This window comes from Carassius auratus, unplaced genomic scaffold (assembly GCF_003368295.1).
Source record: "Carassius auratus strain Wakin unplaced genomic scaffold, ASM336829v1 scaf_tig00214183_4049273_7079891, whole genome shotgun sequence".
Classification (NCBI taxonomy): Eukaryota; Metazoa; Chordata; class Actinopteri; order Cypriniformes; family Cyprinidae; genus Carassius; species Carassius auratus.
Window position 1 is genome coordinate 1,899,892 of NW_020527547.1, and position 22,509 is coordinate 1,922,400.

The 22,509-nt window shown below is 38.7% G+C and overlaps 1 protein-coding gene across 1 annotated transcript; it reads left to right on the forward strand.

Moving 5' to 3' along the window:
• Positions 1 to 2,805: 2,805 nt before the first annotated feature.
• LOC113091379 (E3 ubiquitin-protein ligase RNF128) lies at positions 2,806 to 21,002 on the forward strand. Its single transcript, XM_026256878.1, has 7 exons — positions 2,806 to 3,429; positions 4,568 to 4,812; positions 14,163 to 14,234; positions 15,279 to 15,361; positions 15,485 to 15,581; positions 18,373 to 18,544; positions 20,254 to 21,002. Exons 1-7 carry the CDS (start codon positions 3,006 to 3,008, stop codon positions 20,343 to 20,345), a joined length of 1,185 nt encoding a protein of 394 aa, XP_026112663.1. The 5' UTR covers positions 2,806 to 3,005; the 3' UTR covers positions 20,346 to 21,002.
• The last annotated feature ends 1,507 nt before the right edge of the window (positions 21,003 to 22,509 follow it).

The following is a 22,509-nucleotide window of genomic DNA, read 5'->3' on the forward strand; positions in this document are numbered from 1 at the left end:
CCATTTCAGAAAGACAACGTCCGTCGTCAGCCATCTTGGTGAGCTTCTCCACAAAGTTGGAAAATTTTCTCAGTCTACAAATTTGGTAATTAAATATTTGTACTTGTTGGTTTAATATAGTTTAATACAGTTTGGTATGTATTATATATATTTGGTATAGAGCCTGGTGCTGCATTAGAGACATCAGAGCGTGAGATGGCACAACAGACAACTAACGTTATTTAGAATGGTGAAAAAATAGACAAATAAATAAATGAACTTCTTTAAACTTGACAGCATTTCAGAATCCCTCAAATACGTCCATCAGATACATTATGCATAAATGAACGAATAAAATTAGGGGGGAAAAAGATAACTAACTGAACTGTCACTTTTATGCATGTTATAATTTAAACACATGAGCAGCGCTTTAGAGTTTGTTTTGAGTGGGCATACAGTACGGTTGGGGATTGCAGACAGATAATATTGGCAAAAGCACGCTATGAAGCGTTGTCAGGTGCATGGCAAACCAACAGGTGGAGATATAACCCTAACTTTAAAGACCATGGACTGTATAAAAACAGGTAAATCCATGTTGGCCATCACAGACTTTCCACATGTTAACAATGACGTTACAAGTCAAAAGATCCGGTTTGACCGGCTACACAACAACACTGCAACCGGAGCTTCTGGAAATCTTCACCCTGGCACAGGCAGGACTTTTTTGAAACGGTTCGGTTTCAGTGACCTGATCATTTGCGTGTGGACGTTTCCGTGGTTTTGAAAATACCCGTGTTTTTTTCTAAAAGGGCACAAAAAAACCATATCGATCAATGAAAAAAAGGAAAGAATATGACAAAAAGCAACCCATCAGTAAACCCCCAGCCCCCCACCACCCCAAAAACCAAACAAAACGTCTTGGGTGTTCAATTCACTGCGCAATGAAGTATATTAGAATAGAGGTAAAATAAACTTTTACTTCAAGAAATTAAAGACAAAATGCCCATGTATGAGTTTTTGTGTTTTTACATTCATTGCAGAAGCAATGCACTTGTCTGAATATCTGTAGGACTACAAGTGTGCTAGTAATTTTATAGAACAGTGCATAGTCACATGGTGTTTCATTCCTTGAATTAATCCATTTTTGAATGAATCAAGTGAGCCAGTGATTCAATGGCCCAATAAGATGGGCACTCCCTGCATCCCAATGTGCATACTATTCAGCCTGTCTGCCCTAAATAGTATTGAAAATGAAATTACTAATATAACATAGAATATAGGATGGATATTATGCACATTAATTTGGTACTCAGGCTTGTTTCACTTCTAATTGAATAAGCTGTTTTGAACTAATTCTTTGATTTGAACATTTCAATAAATCATTAATCAAAACAGGGGCTTGCTTCCACCTACTGGCGGTTTTATTGTCATCATTTATCCAGGACAGGCCTAAACCACCCAAGGTTTCAACACAAAAGCACATTTAGGAAAATATTGTTTCATTATCAGTATTGACCAAAATTCAATACTCAAAGATCTTATAAATAATAGTTCATTTAACAAGGATAATTTTTTGATTAAATTAAAACCTTTAAAAAAGAAGACAAATTTTGTAATCGATATATGTAAAATTAGCTACAGGACCCACATACGCATACCCACATATTTCAGGAAATTCAAAAAACTGTTTTGATGCTGTTTGATGTGATCATCCCTTCCTCTTTTTACCACGATAAAACAGCTTTTAATATCTCCATTTACCCCATGCATGTGTCCACAGCTCGATATTTCACTATAGAAAAATGAAGTGCAGAGCATTTCAAGAAATATTAGACTATACTCAATATATTTTACTTTACCTGTTAGTGATGTCTTAATTATTTAATTTGTTTAAATAAAGCTGTTATGATACAAGTTATGACAGCAACTGTGTAAATTAGCCTCTTATTTCACCAACAAAAATAAATTTTATCATTTAGAAGTTAATTTAAAAACTGCAGTATGGGCAATTTACAGGTTTCCATACACTTTTTTATTTTATTTTATTTATTTATTTTTGGGTGTTGATTATTGTATACAACTAAATGGTAATTCAGTTGAACTTTGAGCTCTGTTGTTAATTGTAACCTAATGTAAAAGGGCTCCCTAAAGTTTAGACCAGAATCTGCTTATTAAACCACAGATTAATATAAAAAAAGCATTTTTATGTTTAGTTTTTTCCCCTTCTGTACCGAAACCATACCAAACCATAATGTTTGTATACCGTTACCCCAAAGCTATATACACAAAAGCGGATTTAGGTTTCTGACAAAATATTAATTTTTGGGTCAACTATTCCTTTCAATTACAGACTTTCAGCTACAGATGGATAAACTTAAATCAAGTGTGAACAGCTCATAATCTTGGATCATTGTATGATTGTTTATCTAAAAATATTTATATTCAGCTCAGCTTTAAAACCACTGTAAAACTAGTTAAAAAGTACTAATTGAAAGTATTCAACATCAGTGTTGAATTCTAAACAACTAAAAATTTATAATGTAATGTAATGTAAATAAAGAGCATGATGCACTATTAAATAAAATTCACAGTGAACACTGAACAGCATTAAATATTAAAATCAAACGCTAAAACGACGCCCCTTGTGTGGAGTAACATTTAGGCGTAATATATCACTGAGATTTGTGCGTAGTGTCTGTACTTATAATTGAACAGAATTCTGTACTTCTTACTCCCCGCCCTGAATAAACTAATTCAGCCACTTTGCGAGAACATGGGTGAAACAAGAAAAACAGCGTGTGTTGCTTTAAGAAAGGAGTGGGCGTGGCTCCGGGCGCACTGACCTCTGCGAGGTAGAGTTTCTACACAGTTCGCGTTACTAATAAAACACCTGTATGCGCTGAGTAGGGAGATATCGATTCCGTGAGTTTGCAGGAACATTTTTTGATAATTTTCAAACCAAATTTGTTTCAAGGTGTGCTTTGAACTGAACCAAAGAGAGCAGCGACAGGGCTGGAGTGCCGAATATGGGGCTTCTTGCGAGTCGGGATGTGTTTTCGTGGCTGCTGGTGGCATCTGTTTTCCAAGTATCGAGTGTGCGTTTGGCGCAGGCCAGTTACCTGTGCACTGCATACCTGAACATTTCATATACAACCCCTAAAACAAACCAAACCACCTGGCTTCGAGAGGAGATGGGGTTGTATGGGCAAGACTCTCCCCAAACTTATGTAGCGGGGAGTGTGTATTTAGCCGATCCAATCCACGGATGTGACGATGACACCGTTTATCGCCGACCGAGCGACTCCAGGGGCTGGATCGCTTTAATCCAGCGCGGAAACGGATGCACTTTTACCGATAAAATTAACGTCGCGGCCATGAACGGAGCTGCCGCTGCTATCATTTTCAACGACTACGGGACAGAAAATCGAGTCATTCAGATGTCCCACCCAGGTAGGTGATCCAACGGGTTCATTACGATAAGATGAGGTGCTGAACATTTTCAGACGGGGTCAAGGATAGGTTTTAATATATGCAAGTGTTGCCTTGTCTCTCTTAATTCTGATCAATTCTGATCTCTATTAGTTTCCAGTTGCACTCTAACCCGGGCGGTGTGTTGTGTAAGTTGTGTAAACTTGACAGCTGACAGGAGAAGAGCGCACACTCCGAGTCTGCTCTGGCCTGTCCAAGAAACTGGACTAGAACCACATTTAGAGCTGCTGCGATCTGGTTTTTAAAGCACAAATCCACTTAAGGAGCATCAGAGACAGAAACTCACTGCGTAATGACTCGATTTCCCGAAGACATTTCAGATGACTGTAATAAACGCGTTTTATCACATTGTGTCAAGTCATAAAACGAAAGGGTGTTCGTGTGTGTAGACGTGAAGGGGTTATTTGCGGTGCTGTTTTACCAACATTGATATATTATTACAGTTCTTTTTAATATTTTGAGTTAACTTGTATTTTATTTTTTCTTTAAAGTTTTAGTTAATATATAAAAAACATTCTAGTGATTTAGTTATGACTTTCTGTCATGTTTATTTTTTAAATATGTATATATGGTTCATTTATAATTTAATAATTATAATGTATCATTTATATTTTAATCATTTTAATACATAAAGTTAAACTAAATGAAAATGATGACCGTTGCCTTGTCAAATAACTAAAGTTATTTTAGTTTGTTATTTAACTAAATGTGTTTTCATGGCTAGGTAACTATAATAGCCCTGGTAGATTGTGAAATTGTTTATTATATTTCTTGTCATGCTCATGCAAACAAGTCATTTTTCCATCATTTGGAGTAAAAAATTTAAGAATTCAGAACTCACATCTCCTTAAACAAACTCTGTCTTTCACCACTGCTTAAGAATCAAGTGTCTTGTGCATCACACAAGTTTGCTTCATTTCCTCTCAATTAATTTAAAACGAATGAGTAAACACATGTAAAGTTGCATGTTTGCTGATGTTTTGATATTTGACGCTGACGTTTCGACGTGTCAACCATCAGGTTGCTGAGTGCTATGGTGTGTCTTTTGGTTTGTGCATGCGTGTTGCCCATGTTTTCAACATTATCTGTGTGTTTCTAGGCACAAGCATCGTTGCGGTCATGATTGGCGACTTTCGTGGGATGGAGCTGGTCCAGCTGCTAGAACAGGGCGTGGCTGTTTCCATAGCAATAGAGGTTGGGAAGCAGCATGGTCTCTGGTTAAGTCACTATTCCGTGTTTTTTGTCTCCATCTCCTTCTTCATCGTTACTGCGGCTACTGTTGGATACTTCATCATCTACACTGCACGGAGACTGAACAGCCTCAGACAGCAGAACAGCAAACAGGTACAGCTCTACATCTGTGTAGATGGCTCTGATTTGATGGGCTTTAAACAGCAATCCTGATAATGTACTGTGGTAACCACGGTTTCACTCAAAATCACATTATGTCAATAATTACAATGCAATAAAACCGTATTAACTTCCTTATAGACTGTATACTACATCCTTATAGACAGTAATACAATACAACTGAGTGAATTAATTTGACCCTGGACCACAAAACCAGTCATAAGGGTCGATATCTCTAAATTTAATGTATACATGAAAGTTGAATAAATAATATTTCCTTTGATGTATTGTTTGTTAGGATAGGACAATATTTGGCTGAGTTACAACTATTTTAATATCTCCAAAATCTAAAAATCTAAATACTGATAACTAGCAGTGTTAATTGAAGTAACAATGTTTTTGCATAAATCATGTAAATTTATTGTATAGGGAAGTGTATTAAACTGTCAGACGTACACTGCCATTATCAGGGTGTCACGGTTTTACGCTGCCTGAAGGAATACGGAGTCGAGGATAAACGGAATAAGGTTTTTAATATATCCAACACAGGGGATATCCAACATGGAGCACAGAGGTACACACACGTAAGTAGCAAGTGGTCACAAGTGAGAAGACCCGACAAAACAGAACTGAAGGGACACGGCTTATGAACAACAGATAATTGGGGAAACACAGGTGGATGGAATCATTAAATTAACAGGGACATGGAACACATGAGGAAGATAATGGACACACCTGGGAACTAATCAAACACGGAAAGACAGAAACTGGGTCACGGGCAAAAACACATTAAATGAGTCCAGGTGTGTGACAGTACTCCCCCCTCCCGGTAGGTGCGTCCTCGCACCGTAGAAACAACAGGGGGAGGCGTAGGTGGGAACTTGGGAGGAGGTTCCGGTGGAGGACGGACTTCCAGGAGGGGGCCAGCAGACAGGGACCACAGAAGGAGGAGCCAGGGAGGAGACGACGGAGGAAGGAGCCAGGGAGGAGACAGGAGCAGGAGGAGCCAGATGGTCCACCAGAGACCAGCCAGGACGGAGATCCAAGGTGGGGTCGACGGCGGGAGGAGCCATGGTGAAGGAAGGGTCGACGACACCAGGGGGCCGACAGGCGGAGACTGCACCGGTGGGTGAGGAGCCCAAGATGGAGCAGCACAGCCGCAGAGCCAGGGGGACGTCGAGGTTCCGGAGGGCCTAGGTGGAGCAGAAGGCTCAGGCGACCAAGGCGGAGGCAGGGTCCTGGCAGACCGCTGTGGAGCCGGAGCGACCGAGGATGGAGGTGGAACCGGAGGGAAGAAGGAGCCTGACAGAGCCGGAGGGATGGAGTGACGAGGTGGAACCAGAGGAGTGGAGTCCCGAGGCGGCGGATGGTCGACGACTGACCAAGGTGGAGCCGGAGGGACGAGGGAGCCCGGTGGAGCAGGTGGGATGACAGGCCACGGTGGAGACGAGGGAGCTAAGAGCCAAGGCGGAGCCGCTGGGTCGAAGGACCGAGGAGGAGTCCAGGGCTCGGAGGCTGGAGGCGGAGACAGGGCCTTAACACGCCAAGGCGGAGCTGGAGACTGGCAGTCCAGCGGCGAACGACCGCGCCCCGATGGCGCGGACTGAGGGTGAGCTGCGGGACTGACTGGCACCAGCAGGGATGACGAGGAACTGGCTGGTCTAGGAGGAGGAGAGAGGAGAAGGATGGGGGGAACGACAGGAGGATCAGGGCTGGATGGAACCAGCGGAAGTGGAGCAGAAGGACCAGCAGGTTTGGGAGGAGGTGGGAGAGGGAGGCTGGGAGGGAATGCAGGAGACACAGAAGATTCAGGGCTGGGTGGAACCAGTGGTGAAACAGAAAATTCAGAGCTGGGCGGAACCAGCGGAGACACAGAAGATTCAGAGCTGGACGGAACCAGCGGAGACACAGAAGATTCAGAGCTGGGCGGAACCAGCGGAGACACAGAAGATTCAGAGCTGGGCGGAACCAGCGGAGACACAGAAGATTCAGAGCTGGGCGGAACCAGCGGAGACACAGAAGATTCAGAGCTGGGCGGAACCAGCGGAGACACAGAAGATTCAGAGCTGGGCGGAACCAGCGGAGACACAGAAGATTCAGAGCTGGGCGGAACCAGCGGAGACACAGAAGATTCAGAGCTGGGCGGAACCAGCGGAGACACAGAAAACTCAGGGCTGGGCGGAACCAGCGGAGAAACAGAAAACTCAGGGCTGGGCGTAACCAGCGGAGAAACAGAAAACTCAGGGCTGGGCGCAACCAGCGGAGAAACAGAAAACTCAGGGCTGGGCGGAACCAGCGGAAATGGAGCAGAGGAAATGACTGGAGGAGGTAGGAGTGGGAGACTGAGAGGGTATACAGGGGAATCAGGGCTGGACGGAACCAGCGGGGAAACAGGAAAATTAGGGATTACCTCCATAGACCAGTCCATCAGATCCAGAACTTGCTCCATATGATCTTCAGAGACTGCATATAGCTCACCCTCAGTCGCAGGAGTGTGGGCAGGGCTTTCCTCCACGCCCTCGATCTCCACGAGGACTCCCACGATGCACGGTGTTGCCGGCTCACACACCTGGTCAGTCGCGCTCTCGAGATCCGGCTCCCTGTCAGTGGATGGCTCGGGCTCTGCGGCTGCGGTGGGCTCTGGCTCCGTGCGGCGAGATGGTGGCTGGCTGGTCTCTGGGTCGGGAGTGGGGCTGGCGAGGTCCTCTATGGGGCAGATGGTGAGAGATGAGCCATTTCTCGCCAGAGTCCACTCCACGTATGCGGCGAAATCCTCTCGAGGACCATCTTCGGACGACAACGCTCTGCATTTGGAGTTCAGGCTGGTGTTGTAGAAGGTGCAGAGCGCGCCATCCGGGTAGCTGGTGGCATTAGCTAATAGGAAAAACTGTCTGGTATGGTCCTCGAGAGAACGTCCTTCCTGCTTCAGCAGGAGGAGGAGGAATTCGGGACGATAGAGGGGATCCATAGACACTAAGAAAAGAAAAGACTGTGAAAAAACAAAAGCAAAACGGAGGGAAGAACACGCAGTTTTCTATTTTCTCCTTTAGGTCGGGTCTTCTGTCACGGTTTTACGCTGCCTGAAGGAATACGGAGTCGAGGATAAACGGAATAAGGTTTTTAATATATCCAACACAGGGGATATCCAACATGGAGCACAGAGGTACACACACGTAAGTAGCAAGTGGTCACAAGTGAGAAGACCCGACAAAACAGAACTGAAGGGACACGGCTTATGAACAACAGATAATTGGGGAAACACAGGTGGATGGAATCATTAAATTAACAGGGACATGGAACACATGAGGAAGATAATGGACACACCTGGGAACTAATCAAACACGGAAAGACAGAAACTGGGTCACGGGCAAAAACACATTAAATGAGTCCAGGTGTGTGACACAGGGTGGTCAGTAGGATTTTCTGAAAGAAATTAATACTTTTATTCGGCAAGGATGCATTAAATTGATCAAAATTACAGCACAGCATTTATAATGTTGCAAAGATTTTTACTTCAGATAGACACTGTTCTTTTTCTATTTCTATTAATTAATGAATCTTTTAAAAATGCATCACTGTTTCCACAAAAATATTAAGCAGCAAAACTGTCTTTTAATATTGGTCAATGTAATAAGAAATGTCTCTTGAACTCCAAATCAGCATATTCAAATGATTTCTAAAAGATCACAAAGCCTGAAGAAATGGCTGCTGAAAATTCAGCTTTTCCATCACAGGAATATATTACTTTTTAAAATGTTAAAATGGAAAGCAGTTATTTCAAATTGTAATAATATTTCACAGTATTACTGTTTTTATTGTATTTTTTTTTTCCAAGTAAATGCAGCCTTTGTGAGCATAAGCTACATTTAAAAGTCTTAGTGATCCCAAGCAAACACTAGTTACTGTTTCTTAGGTTTTGTACAATTATATAAAGTTTTACACTTTAATATCATATCAGTTGCCATGTAACTGCAATTTTTCGGTAACCAAAGAGTGACAACCACATTTAAATGTAATTACACCGACACTGGAACTGAGAAAAAATGACTTTTAATATGGTTTAAAAATTGGCATGGTGGAAAAGAAAAATCTAGTTCTATATAATGTGATGTTGTAATAACTCACAGAGACATTGATATATTCATAATCATAAGCCAAAGCTTTTAGACCCAGTTGCTTCCAACCATATTGTGGTCTGTTATTAATTAGGTTTTCACCAGTGTACTTGCACCTCATTTGAACTTGTTTATTAAATAACATTGTTGTGATAAGACTTTCGGTGTCATTATTGTAACAGGTGTCATTCACAGCTAAAACATGAACACAAAGGAAATTGTCTTCAGTTCCTCATTTATACTGGCAGTAGTTCGTCTGCCCTACAAGTGATTATATAAACATGACTATTTAAGAGTGTTACTGGATTTCAAAACACAAATACTTCTAACTGGTTGATCAGGTTTCACATTACTGGGTTCTGAGATCATTCATTTTTTCAGCCCTAATGTCATCACTGTATGTGAATGAGTTTGGTTCTAAGGTGGCATTAGGTCTGAGTTTAGTATCTAGAAAAAGTTAGATTTTTGGATAAAATTTGACTAAAAACACAACCTGTTCCACTGTTGACACACTCACAGAGACTCAATTTTTTTCGGCTGCTACTGATGAAGAAATACCATGAATTATATAAGCATATGACAACCAAATGGCATTACTGTGCTCAAAAAGTACCAGTTGTTTGTTATTTTGCTAAAGGAAAAAGAAGAAAGAAAGAAGAAAAGGAATGTAAGTGGTTTACAAGATGCATTTCAGGCCAATTTTGAGCTTGGTTAATACGTGGTTTTTGCTTTGTAACATCAGGAAACTAGACCTTCCTTTCTTAGTATGCTGCTCATCTTCTTGTCTGAGCTCTTGTCATTGCAATACTGCTGTCACGCACTATTGTCCTGCCTTCCAGCATACACAACCAATGTTGCCCATAAACAACACAACTTTCAAAGTTGTCAGATTGCCTTTTTTCAACACTATACAACCGTCTGTCATTACTGTGTGTCATTTACAGTCAAAACTCATTTCACACTACAAAACCTGGTTTGCAGACAGGTCTAGAAATATTAACTAGAAATTGGTAAATGTCTCTCGGGCATCGATGACACATGGGTGCTTCTCTAAGAACAGCTCTTTTTTTGTGTGGCTTTTTTGCCTTTATTATGATAGGACAGTGAGTAGACAGGAAGCAAAGAGGGAGAGAGAGGGGGGCAGGATTAGGAAAGGTCTGAGAGCTGGGTCGTCCCATAGCACAACAGAGCTATACTGTATATGTCAGCACGCTGCCCATGAAGCTATCGGCGCATCTTTGATCAATCAAACATTCAGTCACAACAATCATTACTGTGAATGAGCGCCATGTTTTTTTTTTTTTTTTTTTTTTTTTTTACTTTTCGCGTAGTTGATAAAATTGTATAGAATGTGGGCAGAACAAGCCTCTGCAGCAACAAAACAGTCTACCACAGAGGGTCCATGTTGCATTCCTCTTTGTGTCACGCCAGTGCTTTAATGTTGGCCATTAGGACTACCATTGGAAGTGAACACTAAGTGTATGTTCCCTCCCACCATTTACAGCTAGCAAATGCAACCAATGTGCTTCCTTCACAATGAGGTACAAAGTCATTTTCCAGAACCTTCACCCTCTCTGTTCCTCAATGGGCTGCCAACATTCTCCCTGATCTGCTGAGACTTTTACAACTTCTAAGACACAGCTGTCAAATTAATTTACAATCATAAAGGCAATTCCTGTTAACTTGTATTATAAAAAAAGAAACTGAAATCAAATTCCGTCCTTCTTTTCTGTGTCTTACTTCTGCTCTAGCTTATGTACTAACCATTGTATGCTTTAAACTACAAACAGAGTTTGAGATTTATGTTTTGCTGCTAGTGAACCATCAGACGTCAATTTGTGAAGCATTGACAGACAAACAAATAGCTTCCGAGACAGTTTATTAGCATGATTTTGTTGGTATTTGACATTGTCTCCATTGTTGGGCATTAGAATGATGTTTATTTCCTCACTAGGGCTTTTTTGTGGTCTTGCATAAATACATGTAGACCGTTTGGTGTAACTAGTTTATAGACCTTATTCAGGATAGCGCTGTATTTGATTTTTGACAGGAGTGAAAATGAGGTATAGAAGAAGTGTGTTAAGTGGTTTGTGCTGTTTAACAACTCACCGCTTGTTCAGCTGATGAAACATCTTTCTTAAAACTTTCCATAGAACAGTTGTGAAACGTGTGAGTTGTGGAAATTACATGACCCTTTATTCAATTTGTGCCATTGTGAAGACTAAATTTGTCCCTCATAGCTGGGGCTGGGTATTGATTCAGATGTCCCGATTCCATTCCGATACACAAGCTCTCGATTAAATTCGATATACTCAATTATTATTATTTTTATATTATTTTTTACATAGTTTTTATACAAATGCTATTGAAATTTCTAAAAAATGAGCAGTAAACATCAGTTAACAGCTGGTGAATTTAATAAAAAGAAATTAAGAACCACGGGCGTGTATTTTAAAATACTTGTTTCTTATTTTAAACAATAATAGGGCCATATAGACATTCAACTTTGATTATTAACTGCTTCAGTATAAACTCTTTCAGATTTTATTTTATTTTTTATTTTTTTCCTCTTCATTGAAAATCCAGTTGCCTTCAAGTTTTGACTGCAGGGTGAATTTCAGATTTTACTATGCTTCTATTTATTTATTCATTCCATAGTCACATGTAGTTGTGAGACATTCACATTGGTTATGTTTTTGTCGGTTCATCCAGAAAAGTTTAAATGTGTTTCTTCACCTGCATCTTAAGCTACAGTGTTTTTGTCAGATGTGATGTCAGCCACCACAGTGGCTAGTAGTTTAGACGCATTAATTGCCACTTTGCAAAAAATACCTGCATTTAACAGAGGTGGAAAGAGCTAATCATTCAGGCTTATTTGAAAACTACATGGTATGTGTGTTGGAGCAGGTTTGGAACTAAAATCTGCATTGCTGTGGCCGTCCGGGAACGTTGACACCCCTGGGATATGCCTTTAAATCTCAAACCTGTTGTTTTTAATGAAAGGAAACAGTTATTTAGAATAAAAAATGTAATCGGTATCAACAAAAACAGAAACAGAAGCTTAATCGGAAGTGGGATTTCAGTGTATTTACCAACGGTTTAATGCAGGACATGAACGCATTTAGCCTGCAGTTACAAATGCAGAAATAATGTTTTGATATATAAGACATAAAATGAAATAATATATATATATTTTTTTAATAAAATCAGAAGATACTTTAAATGTGCAATTAAAACAGCCAGTATGTGTCAGAAAGTCACTGTTAATAAGTGAGTCATTGCGATTGAACCGAATCATTTAAACTGGTGATTCATTCAGGATTGAAACACTGTCATTGTGGAGAGAGGCAAAACTGTGCAATGGTGGGGGTGTTTGGAATTATTTTTGTTGTCGAAATAGAGCAAAAACGGTCAAAATGGTGTCTAAAACGCAAGTCTCTTAACTTCTTGTTTATTGAACTGTTGTAAAAAAAAAAAAAAAAATCTGTATTATGCAGATGCCTCATGAAGGCAAAAACAGCAGTCTTCGTGTGATATTGATTTAGCTACTATATGAAATGATATAAAGAGATATATATAATTTTTTCCCCCTGCCCCTTTATCTTCAATTGATCATTCTAAATGCATTTTAACAGACTGAATCACGCTGTGAAAGTATGCACTCTAAATGCGCAGGCACTAGTCTAATCTAAAGTACTAGACTTCACGGCACAGTAGGGTTTTGTTTGGTTTTTGGCAAAATATTGATCATGTCAACGCTACACATCGTTAAAATAGCAATTACGATATTACAGATGATAAATATCACACACCCTGCACCACTGTCTTTTTTGGGTAATTTGTGCAAAACCTTTTGCCCAACTGTCAAAGCTTATTTTTAACCACCGGTGCAACGATGCAGGTGTTTACCTTACCTCTACATGCTTGCAAAGGGTTGATATCGAGATTTTATAAACTAGTAGTTTGGTCTTTCTAGGCAAACACAACTTACACTGAATTATAGAGCTTAAATATGACCAGGGCTTCACTTCATTTCCTTCAAATTCAACTGCACCACTCAGCAGAATACAACAGGGTTTTGTTTTCAGCTGGGTCAGCTATATATATCTTTTTTTTTTTTACTCATTGTGTTTTGTACAACAGTACAACACTTCAAACAAAATATCCTTAAGTTAAAGTACTATTACAGATTTTAAAAACTACTTTAAAAAGTAGAAGTACACAAAAAAGTTACTCCATTACAGTCACGCGAGTAAATGTAATTCGTTACTTTCCACCTCTGGCATTTAATTTGTGTTAATTTCTCACAACTTTTGAGAGGAAGTTTAACATGTAACATATTGTGGATTTAGTTTCAGTTCAATAGTAATTCTTTCAATAGAGTTTTCATATTACTTTGTGCCAGTACTGTCTCCCTGTGGAAAACACACACCGGGTTGAGAAGGCCTGCTGTTTAGTCTGTGAACTCATGCTTGTACACACACACACACACACACTGAAGAGTTTAATGTGTGCATCTCTGGGGTGAGTTACTTGAGCCAGGCAGGGATGTCTATGCCTGTTATATAAACCTTTTCCATTCATTGCTAAGTATTTTGTGAGGTCGAATACAACATGTCTATTGAAATTCGATAACTGCTGCCCTGTTTTAATAAACACAATGCTTTATTTGAAAGTTCAGAAATGAGAGATGGACTTCATAAAAAAGAGAAGAGTTTTTGTGATCTTTCTTATTGGAAATTTCTTGGATAACAGGAAAATCTTGCCCCAGTTTCATAAGCATAAGTGTTTCATTACGAAACCCAACCAGCAATCAACTTTCTTCTTCTGTCTGGACTGTGAAAGTTTTTAATCTGGATTGAGTCATCTCTTTTGTATGTGTGAATGTGGTTTAGCTTGAAGTTCTTTTTCTGTTTTTAATCTTTTTTTATCTAATTTATTGACATTCATACATTAAGTGTGTCTCCAGTGTCTGCATTCTTGTTGCGGCGACTATATGTGTGAATGAATCAGCATTCACTTACTGTGGGATAACATTCTTTTTTGTAACATTTCAATTTAAATTTCTCTTTATATTTACTTAGTCCTTATCTGAAATGTTCTTTGTTGTAGGTGTTTGTGTGGCAGAGCAAACACACCTGAGCACACTTTGTGTTGATACTCGCGTTACAGTTCTAAACTATTCATGCACTTCCTGAAAAACCTGTTCTGGTCTCTTCTCTTTTTCAGAAAAAGTTGAAGGCTGAAGCGAAGAAGGCGATTGGCCAGCTGCAGGTCCGCACATTGAGACAAGGGGATCAGGTACATCAGAACTTTTTGTGTGTCCACATGTAAATACAGACAAATTACCTTCTTTTGATATTTGTGTGTTCTGATCTGTGGCTTTGTGTTGTTTTATATTTATATTAGGGACATGTAAAAAATTTGGATTTCTCAATTTTTATCGATTCTCATTTTAATGAAACGATACCGATTCATAAATCCCAATCTCAGATTTCTAATTCTGTCCATTTTATTACTATATTCAAATATTAAATGCCATTTTGGTGCTGTTTAATATGGGGTGACAGATCGCTGTGAACTGTTCATCTCCTCTGCTTTAAAAGCAGTTACAGCATGAAATAAACATTAATGAACATCTGAGGCCATGTTCAAATAAAGAGCACAACTTACTGAAATCTGTATCCTGTCTCACGTAATCATCCAATCAGTGTTTCAACTGCAGAAAGATGACAGTAGCTTGAAACGTCACATTTAACCACAAAAAAAATATTTGAGTCCATGAACTTATTAGTCAGCTAAAAAAAAGAACTCTAGAAAGTAGCATTTTTGCTAAATAAGCACCATATAACATATTCATTATAATCACACCATATAACATATTCATTATAATTTTTACGGTTCTTCAATGTTTTATTTTTTTTTTTAAAAATCTGCCAAATTTTTGTGACAACCAGCATTTAAATGTTTCAAAAAACAATTTGGAGCAGAAATATAATTATATAATTTAAAGTTAAAGAAAGTATTATAACTTTGAGTATATTTTAAGTGTTTGCATACAAATCAGCAAATTTCAACCTTCCATATGTCGACTAAATTTTACAGCATTAGTTGAGATTTTTATTTTAATTTTTCCACTGGAAAATCAAATCTAATTGTGAAATTTGTATGTGTATATATATGTGTGTGTGTGTGTGTGTGTGTGTAAAATAATTTTTTAATAGTTTAATATCAGCAGGATAACTACAGATTTACCCAAACTTGAAGAACCTTCAGTTTGAACAGTGTTTTGATGCTTTCCAGCAGATGATGATTTTACAGTGTGTGTATTTTTTTGTTTTACAGGAGACTGGCCCTGATGCTGATGCCTGTGCAGTGTGTATTGAGTTGTATAAACCAGGAGATGTACTATCAGTTCTCACATGCAAGTATGTCTCTCTGTCTTTCACTCCGTTCTGTTCTCCCTCAATCATTGTTTTCACCATAAATCCGAATTGTTCCTGTCTTTGTGGTCTTAATTTTGCTGTACGGTTGTGTTTTTGTATTTGCAGTCATTTCTTCCATAAATCTTGCATAGAGCCATGGCTACTGGACCACAGAACCTGCCCAATGTGCAAGTGTGACATTCTTAAAGCCCTTGGAGTTGAGGTGAGTGTTCACACGAAGAGTGGAGTCCAGCGTTCCACTTCATAAAGCTGGCTAATTAATCTGTAGTCTTTTTCAGTTCTGTACGTTTATGTGAGACACTGAATCAAGTTGAAATAGTTAAAATACAGGGGCCAAGAAAGCTCAATGTGCTGCAAAAGTAAAAAAAAAAAAAAAGAAAAAAAAAGTGCCTTGCTGCATTTTGTATAATGAGAAGGCATAATTCTTCAGGTTTCGGACACAGTCTTGGTGTTAACACAGTTAAACAATAAAAAGATCTCACTTCTGAACAGCTGAAATACAAACAAAAATTTCCTCTTCTCTGTTTCAGTTTAACATGTTAGCATGGGGATACAAATTTATAAAAAAAAATTCAAAATAAAGAACATAACTTTACTAAGTATTAATATTTCCAAAGGATAAAGAGACAAGGCCAAATTCTCTCTCTTCCTCATGTGGTAGGAAAAGAGGAACAGACATTCAAAAGCTTTGGTGAAATCCTGGTTCCATGTGAGACATGTCATGTGTATAGAGCATTTGAGTTCTGAGTCATGCAGAGTGTGACAGGAACAGCAGTTTATGTTTGTGTTGACTAATATTGCTGCTGGGAGAGACATTGTGTTCTTTGGTCTTTGGTCACCTTCATGGATGAAGGTATTTATTGTGCCTGTGAGTGAAGGTAGATGGAGCATCATCAGCAGTGACACTCCTCAGCTCAAAGTTTGTTTGGCACATGTTCAACTGAGGCAGTAAAATGTTTTTTCCTGAAACTACATAAGCATTTAGAAAAATGACATGGCAGAATTTACACTACCATTTGGTAGTTTGGCCTCAGTAAGATTTATTTTGTTAAAATACTTTTATTCAGCAAAGATGCAATTAAAGTGATTAAAAGTGACCGTAAATACATATTTCATGTTGCATAAGCTTTCTACGTCACATAAATGTTGTTCTTTTGAACTTTCTATTGATCAATGGTTCACGAAAAAATATTAGGTGGTACAACTGTTTAAGTTCAACATTAATAATAAGAAATATTTCTTTAGCACCAAATCAGCATTTTAGATTGATTTCTGAAGGATCACGTGACACTGAAGACTGGGGTAATGATACTGAAAATTCAGCTTTACCATCACAGTAGTCAATTACATTGTATGAAATAGAAAACAATTACTTTAAATTGTACTTTAAAAACAACAAACAAATATATATTACTGACCCCAAACTTTTTTTTGTGATAGTGTATATTATTGTGACAATATAAATTCACACATTTTACACAGCTATGCAATTACTGTATTGTATTGTATTGTACTAAGAAACATTGCTACTTTTAATGGGCTATGGTGGTATTTGGCTTTCTGCTGCAGTGATACATAACTGGGATGCTTAGTCATGCTGACTTTGGAGAAAATATCTGACAGATTGGGCAGCACACCTATGGTGTTACATTCTGTTGCCCTTACTGTCCTTTATATGTTTCTTTGATCCTGCTCCCATTCCAGGTAGAGCCGGAAAGGATGCTTTTGATGGATGCCTCATTAACTTCCACAAGCAGGGATATAAATAAAATTTCATTTTTGTTTTTAACCATAAAACGCATCTTTTTACTACTTTAAGATGTTCTGTGTTTGCAGTGAGAAAAGAATGAATGTTTCATCTGTCAGTCAGGCAGAAATTGTTGCCGTCTCTATTGCCCTGCTGGCATTTAATCTCGGGCCTAATATAAGGCAGCTCGTCCTATAAGGACTGGATATTGGCTGGCAGTCTACTAGAAAGACTGGGTTGATACCCTAGGGATAGACTGTTCTGAACACTAGAGCATCTCCCACTGTGTTTCTTGCACCTTGGGACCTTACCTTTGTTCTGCCTGAGCAAGAATCTCCTTGACCCAAGGTGACAAAAGCAGTGTACCTGTTATAAGAGGTCTGATTCCTGAAAATACACGGGTAATGTGTCACAGCAGTTGTTCCCTGGTCGCTATATTTTGCCTCTTTCACACTGCCAATGATTACCCGGAATATGCATGTTCATTCTTACACAACCCATAAAGGTCCCGCAAAGACACGTGACATCAGAATGTGATGTGTAATGTACGAGTCGAAAACGCGTTGAAAGTGAGGAGTTAACTGATCTCTGCTTCATTACTGTTTGCACAAGTCTTTATTATTTTATTATTATTATTTATATTTTTTTGTCGCGAACGTTGATCTGCCTGGTAAAACAGTTGCTTGATAACATGCGTCATCACTACGACATGCTTTATGGTATTAGTTCTGGCTTTTGTTCACAAAGCGCTCCTTTCGGGACTCAACCTTGCAATGTTACTAGGTCCCCAACCTGGGACCAGTCCTGGAATCAATCCCGGGACGCGTTTGCTTTCACACAGAAGGTGACCCGACAATGTTCTGGCAATTTCCCGGATCCAACGTGCAGTGTGAAAGGGGCTTAACTGTGCCTAGATGTGTCCACATCTTGACTGTCCTACCATGAACCTTGATTACAGTAACTGGAAATCTAGCGGATCCTGTCATTTGTTGTTATAAAGATTGGTCTCACAGAAACTGGACTGTTGCTTAGTCACCATGCCTTTCATATACAGAAAGCAGGAGAATTAGGTCAGTCTGTTCTTCCTCCTTTGGCAGTGTGTATTTAGCAGGCTGATATCATTCCTTCCCCCTTCAAGTCCAAGTCTATAATTGGAGAAAAGTTCTAGATTTCAGTGTTGAACATTCAATTAATGCATGCACAAATTTGGCCAGATATTTGCTGAAATGTTATTTCTCTCTCGTAGACTGATGAAGAGGAGCAGCCACAGATTTCGGTGCATGATTTCAGATCTTTTTCTATCTCTGAGGACCTGCACAGCGAAACCGTGTCACATACACAAAGTGAGACTGCTTCCTCTGGATATGCATCCATGCATGGAAATGAACACCATGGCCCTGCTGAAGGCTCACAAAATGGTATGAGATAATGCACACAATCACATTTTTCCCAATATTTGGGAGCACACTTCTAACTTATGGTGATTACTACTTACCTTTCACATACAAATGTACAGGGGCCCGTTTCACTAAGGAGGTTCAACCAACTCTGAGTTTAAACTTGAACTCTGAGTTGACTTACCCTGAGGGGGAAACTCTTGAGTTTTCGGTTACAGAACAGCTGAAATGAGTTGGTTTAATCAACTCTACATTGACTGACTCTGGGTTAAGCGCGTCCACCACAACTATAAAAAAGCCATAATCAATGGAGCGCCGATATTATGATTCACCATGGCAACAGCTCCCCCCAAAAAGCTGTCTGCATACTTCAGACTCAATACAAATATAATTCTTCTCAGTGTTATAATATCACAGGTGAAAACTGGCAGAACGTTAGATTAATGAGCTAATAGCTAATCATTTTATGGTATCTCATGGGCAAAAAATAAAATGAAATAATAATATTAATAATAATATTTTAAGTGCATTTTTCTTATTTTACAAATGTTCTGCCAGTAGAGTAAGAAAAATATGGCAGCGGCTATTTACACTAAGTGAAATTAACATACTTTCTTAGCGATAGATCCTATTTACAGTAGGCTAAGTGCAAGTAGCTGTAGATGCTATTTACAGAAAAAATGTACAATGAAAATCGTGATCTATTCTATTTTACCATGTAAAAGTAGAAGTTCTTTGCAACAGGCTAAGTGTGAATAATAATTAGATGCTAGTTATACTTTATGCTGGCAGACACATATTAGGCCCATGTGCACCTCAGTATTGTTATACTTTAACAGGATGCAATAATAACAGATTGTAAATTATTATATTTATTACAATTATAAATAGCTGCATCATTATTAAACATTACTAAACGTTAGGCACTTTACTTCCACTTTTAGATCATTTTTTTACAAGCTAGTTTTCCGTGCGCAAAACATTACTGCCTACACCATTGAAGCCGTTATTCACATGTGTCGTATTTAACCTAGTGTGTCGATGGAGGGCGGAGCTACAGTAGATTTGCTCTTAGTAATATACACTCAGAATAATCTTGTTTTCCATTTGCATTAAGATTATTTTTATTACCACACTGGCATATAATTTTACTTAAGTAAAATGCTGTTAATTTAGACCCCAGTTTTCACTTAACCTCCTTTGTGAAACAGGCCCCAGAAAGGCAGAGTGACTGTGCTGAATATCACACATTAATGTTATTAGGGTCATAAAAACATGTTAGTATACATATACATGTCACTTGTGAGGGTGAATAACCAGACATAATGGTAAAGTACTATAAATTGGTTTCACCAGAAAAAAAAAATTTGGCCCAAAATTTAATTTGCTGAGGCTTGTCTTAAAAATGGTGGTGATATTTGCAGGATATTTGTGGTGTTTTGCAGCGATACCCACCAATAATCATGATGTACTTATGTAATTATTGTTAAGGACAGGGCAAGTAACAGTTACTTTGACATTTCTGTACATAACTACTGAAATTGTGGTCTTGGTCCCTCAAGCACAAGGCATTGGTGGCACAAACATGGAAATATTGCAAACTAACGCTGTATTTTTTTTTAACTGCATTGGAGAAAATGAATAGAAAAGGGTATTTGTTGGATCCAGTGTTATAAGGTCAGCTGATTTGAATGGTGTGATATTAGTCTTGTTGTCTGATTGGTTTGCAGGTGTGCAAGAGGAGCAGTTGGATGTGTCGCCCCACTATGATAATCTTGCCTTCGAGGGTGAGGTTCACAGCCAGAGTGAAGTCAGGACCTGAGCAGCACAAACAAACACTGATATAATGCACTCATATAGATGAATGAAGGGTTTTTGATTTGAGGACTTCTAGCAAAGCACTGCTGAGCCCTTTTCTGATTAGTTTCTGACTAAGTGCCTATACGTTCTCTCTCTCTCTCTCTGTGTGTGTGTGAGACATTTTGTTTTCTGTGGGTGATCACAATGATTTCTGGATCAATCAGAGATCATATTTTAATTGTCTGAGGTTAAATCAGGGAATTATGATTTCTGATTCTGGGTGCAATTCCCTTTGTTGTATTGTTCAGGTTTTGAGACTCTCTGCCTGCCTTATGTGTAATGATGAGCAGCTTTGCAGACACAGAGAGAGAGACACACAGTGCTCCACCTGCTGTAAATCAGTGGACTGGCTGTACTTTCCCCCTCTTTTCGTAGCTTAATAAATTATATTGTTCCAGTTTTGATGGAAATTGAAAATTTCAGAAGTATTGTGCCTTACACTTAAGTATGTGTGCAAATGTATATTACTCACTGCATAGACATAATAGGGATAATTTTAAAGGATGAAGTTCTTTTGATTTTAATGTTTAAATAAGGGATGAAGTATTTCTTTACTCTTTCAAATTAATAAGTCTTGCATTTAAATTAACATTGTAAATAAAATATTTTATGAAATTGCCAACGTGTGATTTATTCTTATTCGGTTATTTTATTTTTTCCTATGATGCTCGTTTCCTTTAACAATTCTCAAATATGTGCTTTTCCGCCGATGATAAAAACAAACAAACAAAAACCAAAAAACTATAATATGAAACGAATGAACCTTACTATTGAACGAATTAACCTTTTTTGAAACAAATTAACCTTACGATTCGGTTCTTTTTAGTGAATCAAAAGACCCAATACAAATTGGAGCTGTAATTAATCTGCAAAGCTTAATGAACCGCAAAATATTAACTTTTGTCTTTTTATCTTGCACCAAGAAATAAGGTTATTTGAGACCTAAACCAGTGCAACTGATGAAATGGTTTGTTGATGATATGCAAGTTGTTTTGTAATCAGTGGCGTTCCACAAAATGCCACAGTATTTTGTTTTTGAGTTTTTAATATATATTAAGAACCAGGTTCTGAACGTATAACCCTTTAAAAATGTAAACACATCTTTTGCATAATTAAAGAACCGTTAATTGGGAGAACCATTTTTTTTTTTTTTTTTTATGATTCCCATCCCTATTTCTGAATCTCTTTTAAAGGCCTTGGCATGTTCGAAACCGATGAGCTCCAGGGACCTGTTTCAGAAAGGAGGTTAAGTGGAAACTGAGTATGTTAACCCTGAAATGAGGCAAACTAGATTTTCTGTTTCAGAATGGGAGGTTTGTCAAACCTGAGAAAGCAGGGTAAGTCGAGCCTGTTTATGAAAGAGAGCTAACTTGTACTCCGAGTCAGTTACCATAGTAACTTACTCTATGAACCTAACCTGAGGCCTGTACCATGATAGTAGCTGAACAAATTCAGAGTTACAGGATTAGTTTTGAGTTGACAAAACCAAACCTCTCCAGTATGGCTTTGTTGGTACCATGATGCTGTTCATCAATTTTCTTTGTCAATTCAGGCTTTGATCCTGAGTTTGTGGAGTGCGTGCACATGAATGTGTGACATCACTGGCAAACAGCCAATCACGAGCCTTGCAACACAAAACAAATTTGATTTACTTCTCGCGATAGACCCAGCAAGATTTAAAACGAAAGGTTAAAGGTTTTGCTAAAGGTTAAGAGATTGAAGAATATGACAAATTTAAACGGCATATGAAACATGAAAGAGGACAAATAAAATAAATTATCTTACTCTATCAGTCCAGTGACAAGTGGAACTTGTTAACTTAGTTTATACATTTGAAAATAAATAATAATAGAGACTTTTTTTCTCACATCTGATTGGTCCAACTTCAGTTTGAGATCTCTAACCCAAAACATAACCTGCCCCAGAGCAGGTTAGCCGTGGAGTGTAAGTTTACAGTGGCAATGAATGCCTCTAAAAGCCAAGCCACTTACGTGGTACCTACAGTAAAACCCAGGATTGGTGCAAACTTACCTGAAACTTACCTGGCTAGCCAGCCAATCTAGCTCCACGGTACAGGCCCCTGGTCTGGAGAAGAGTTTATTTTGATCTCCTCCCCCTTTTTAAAG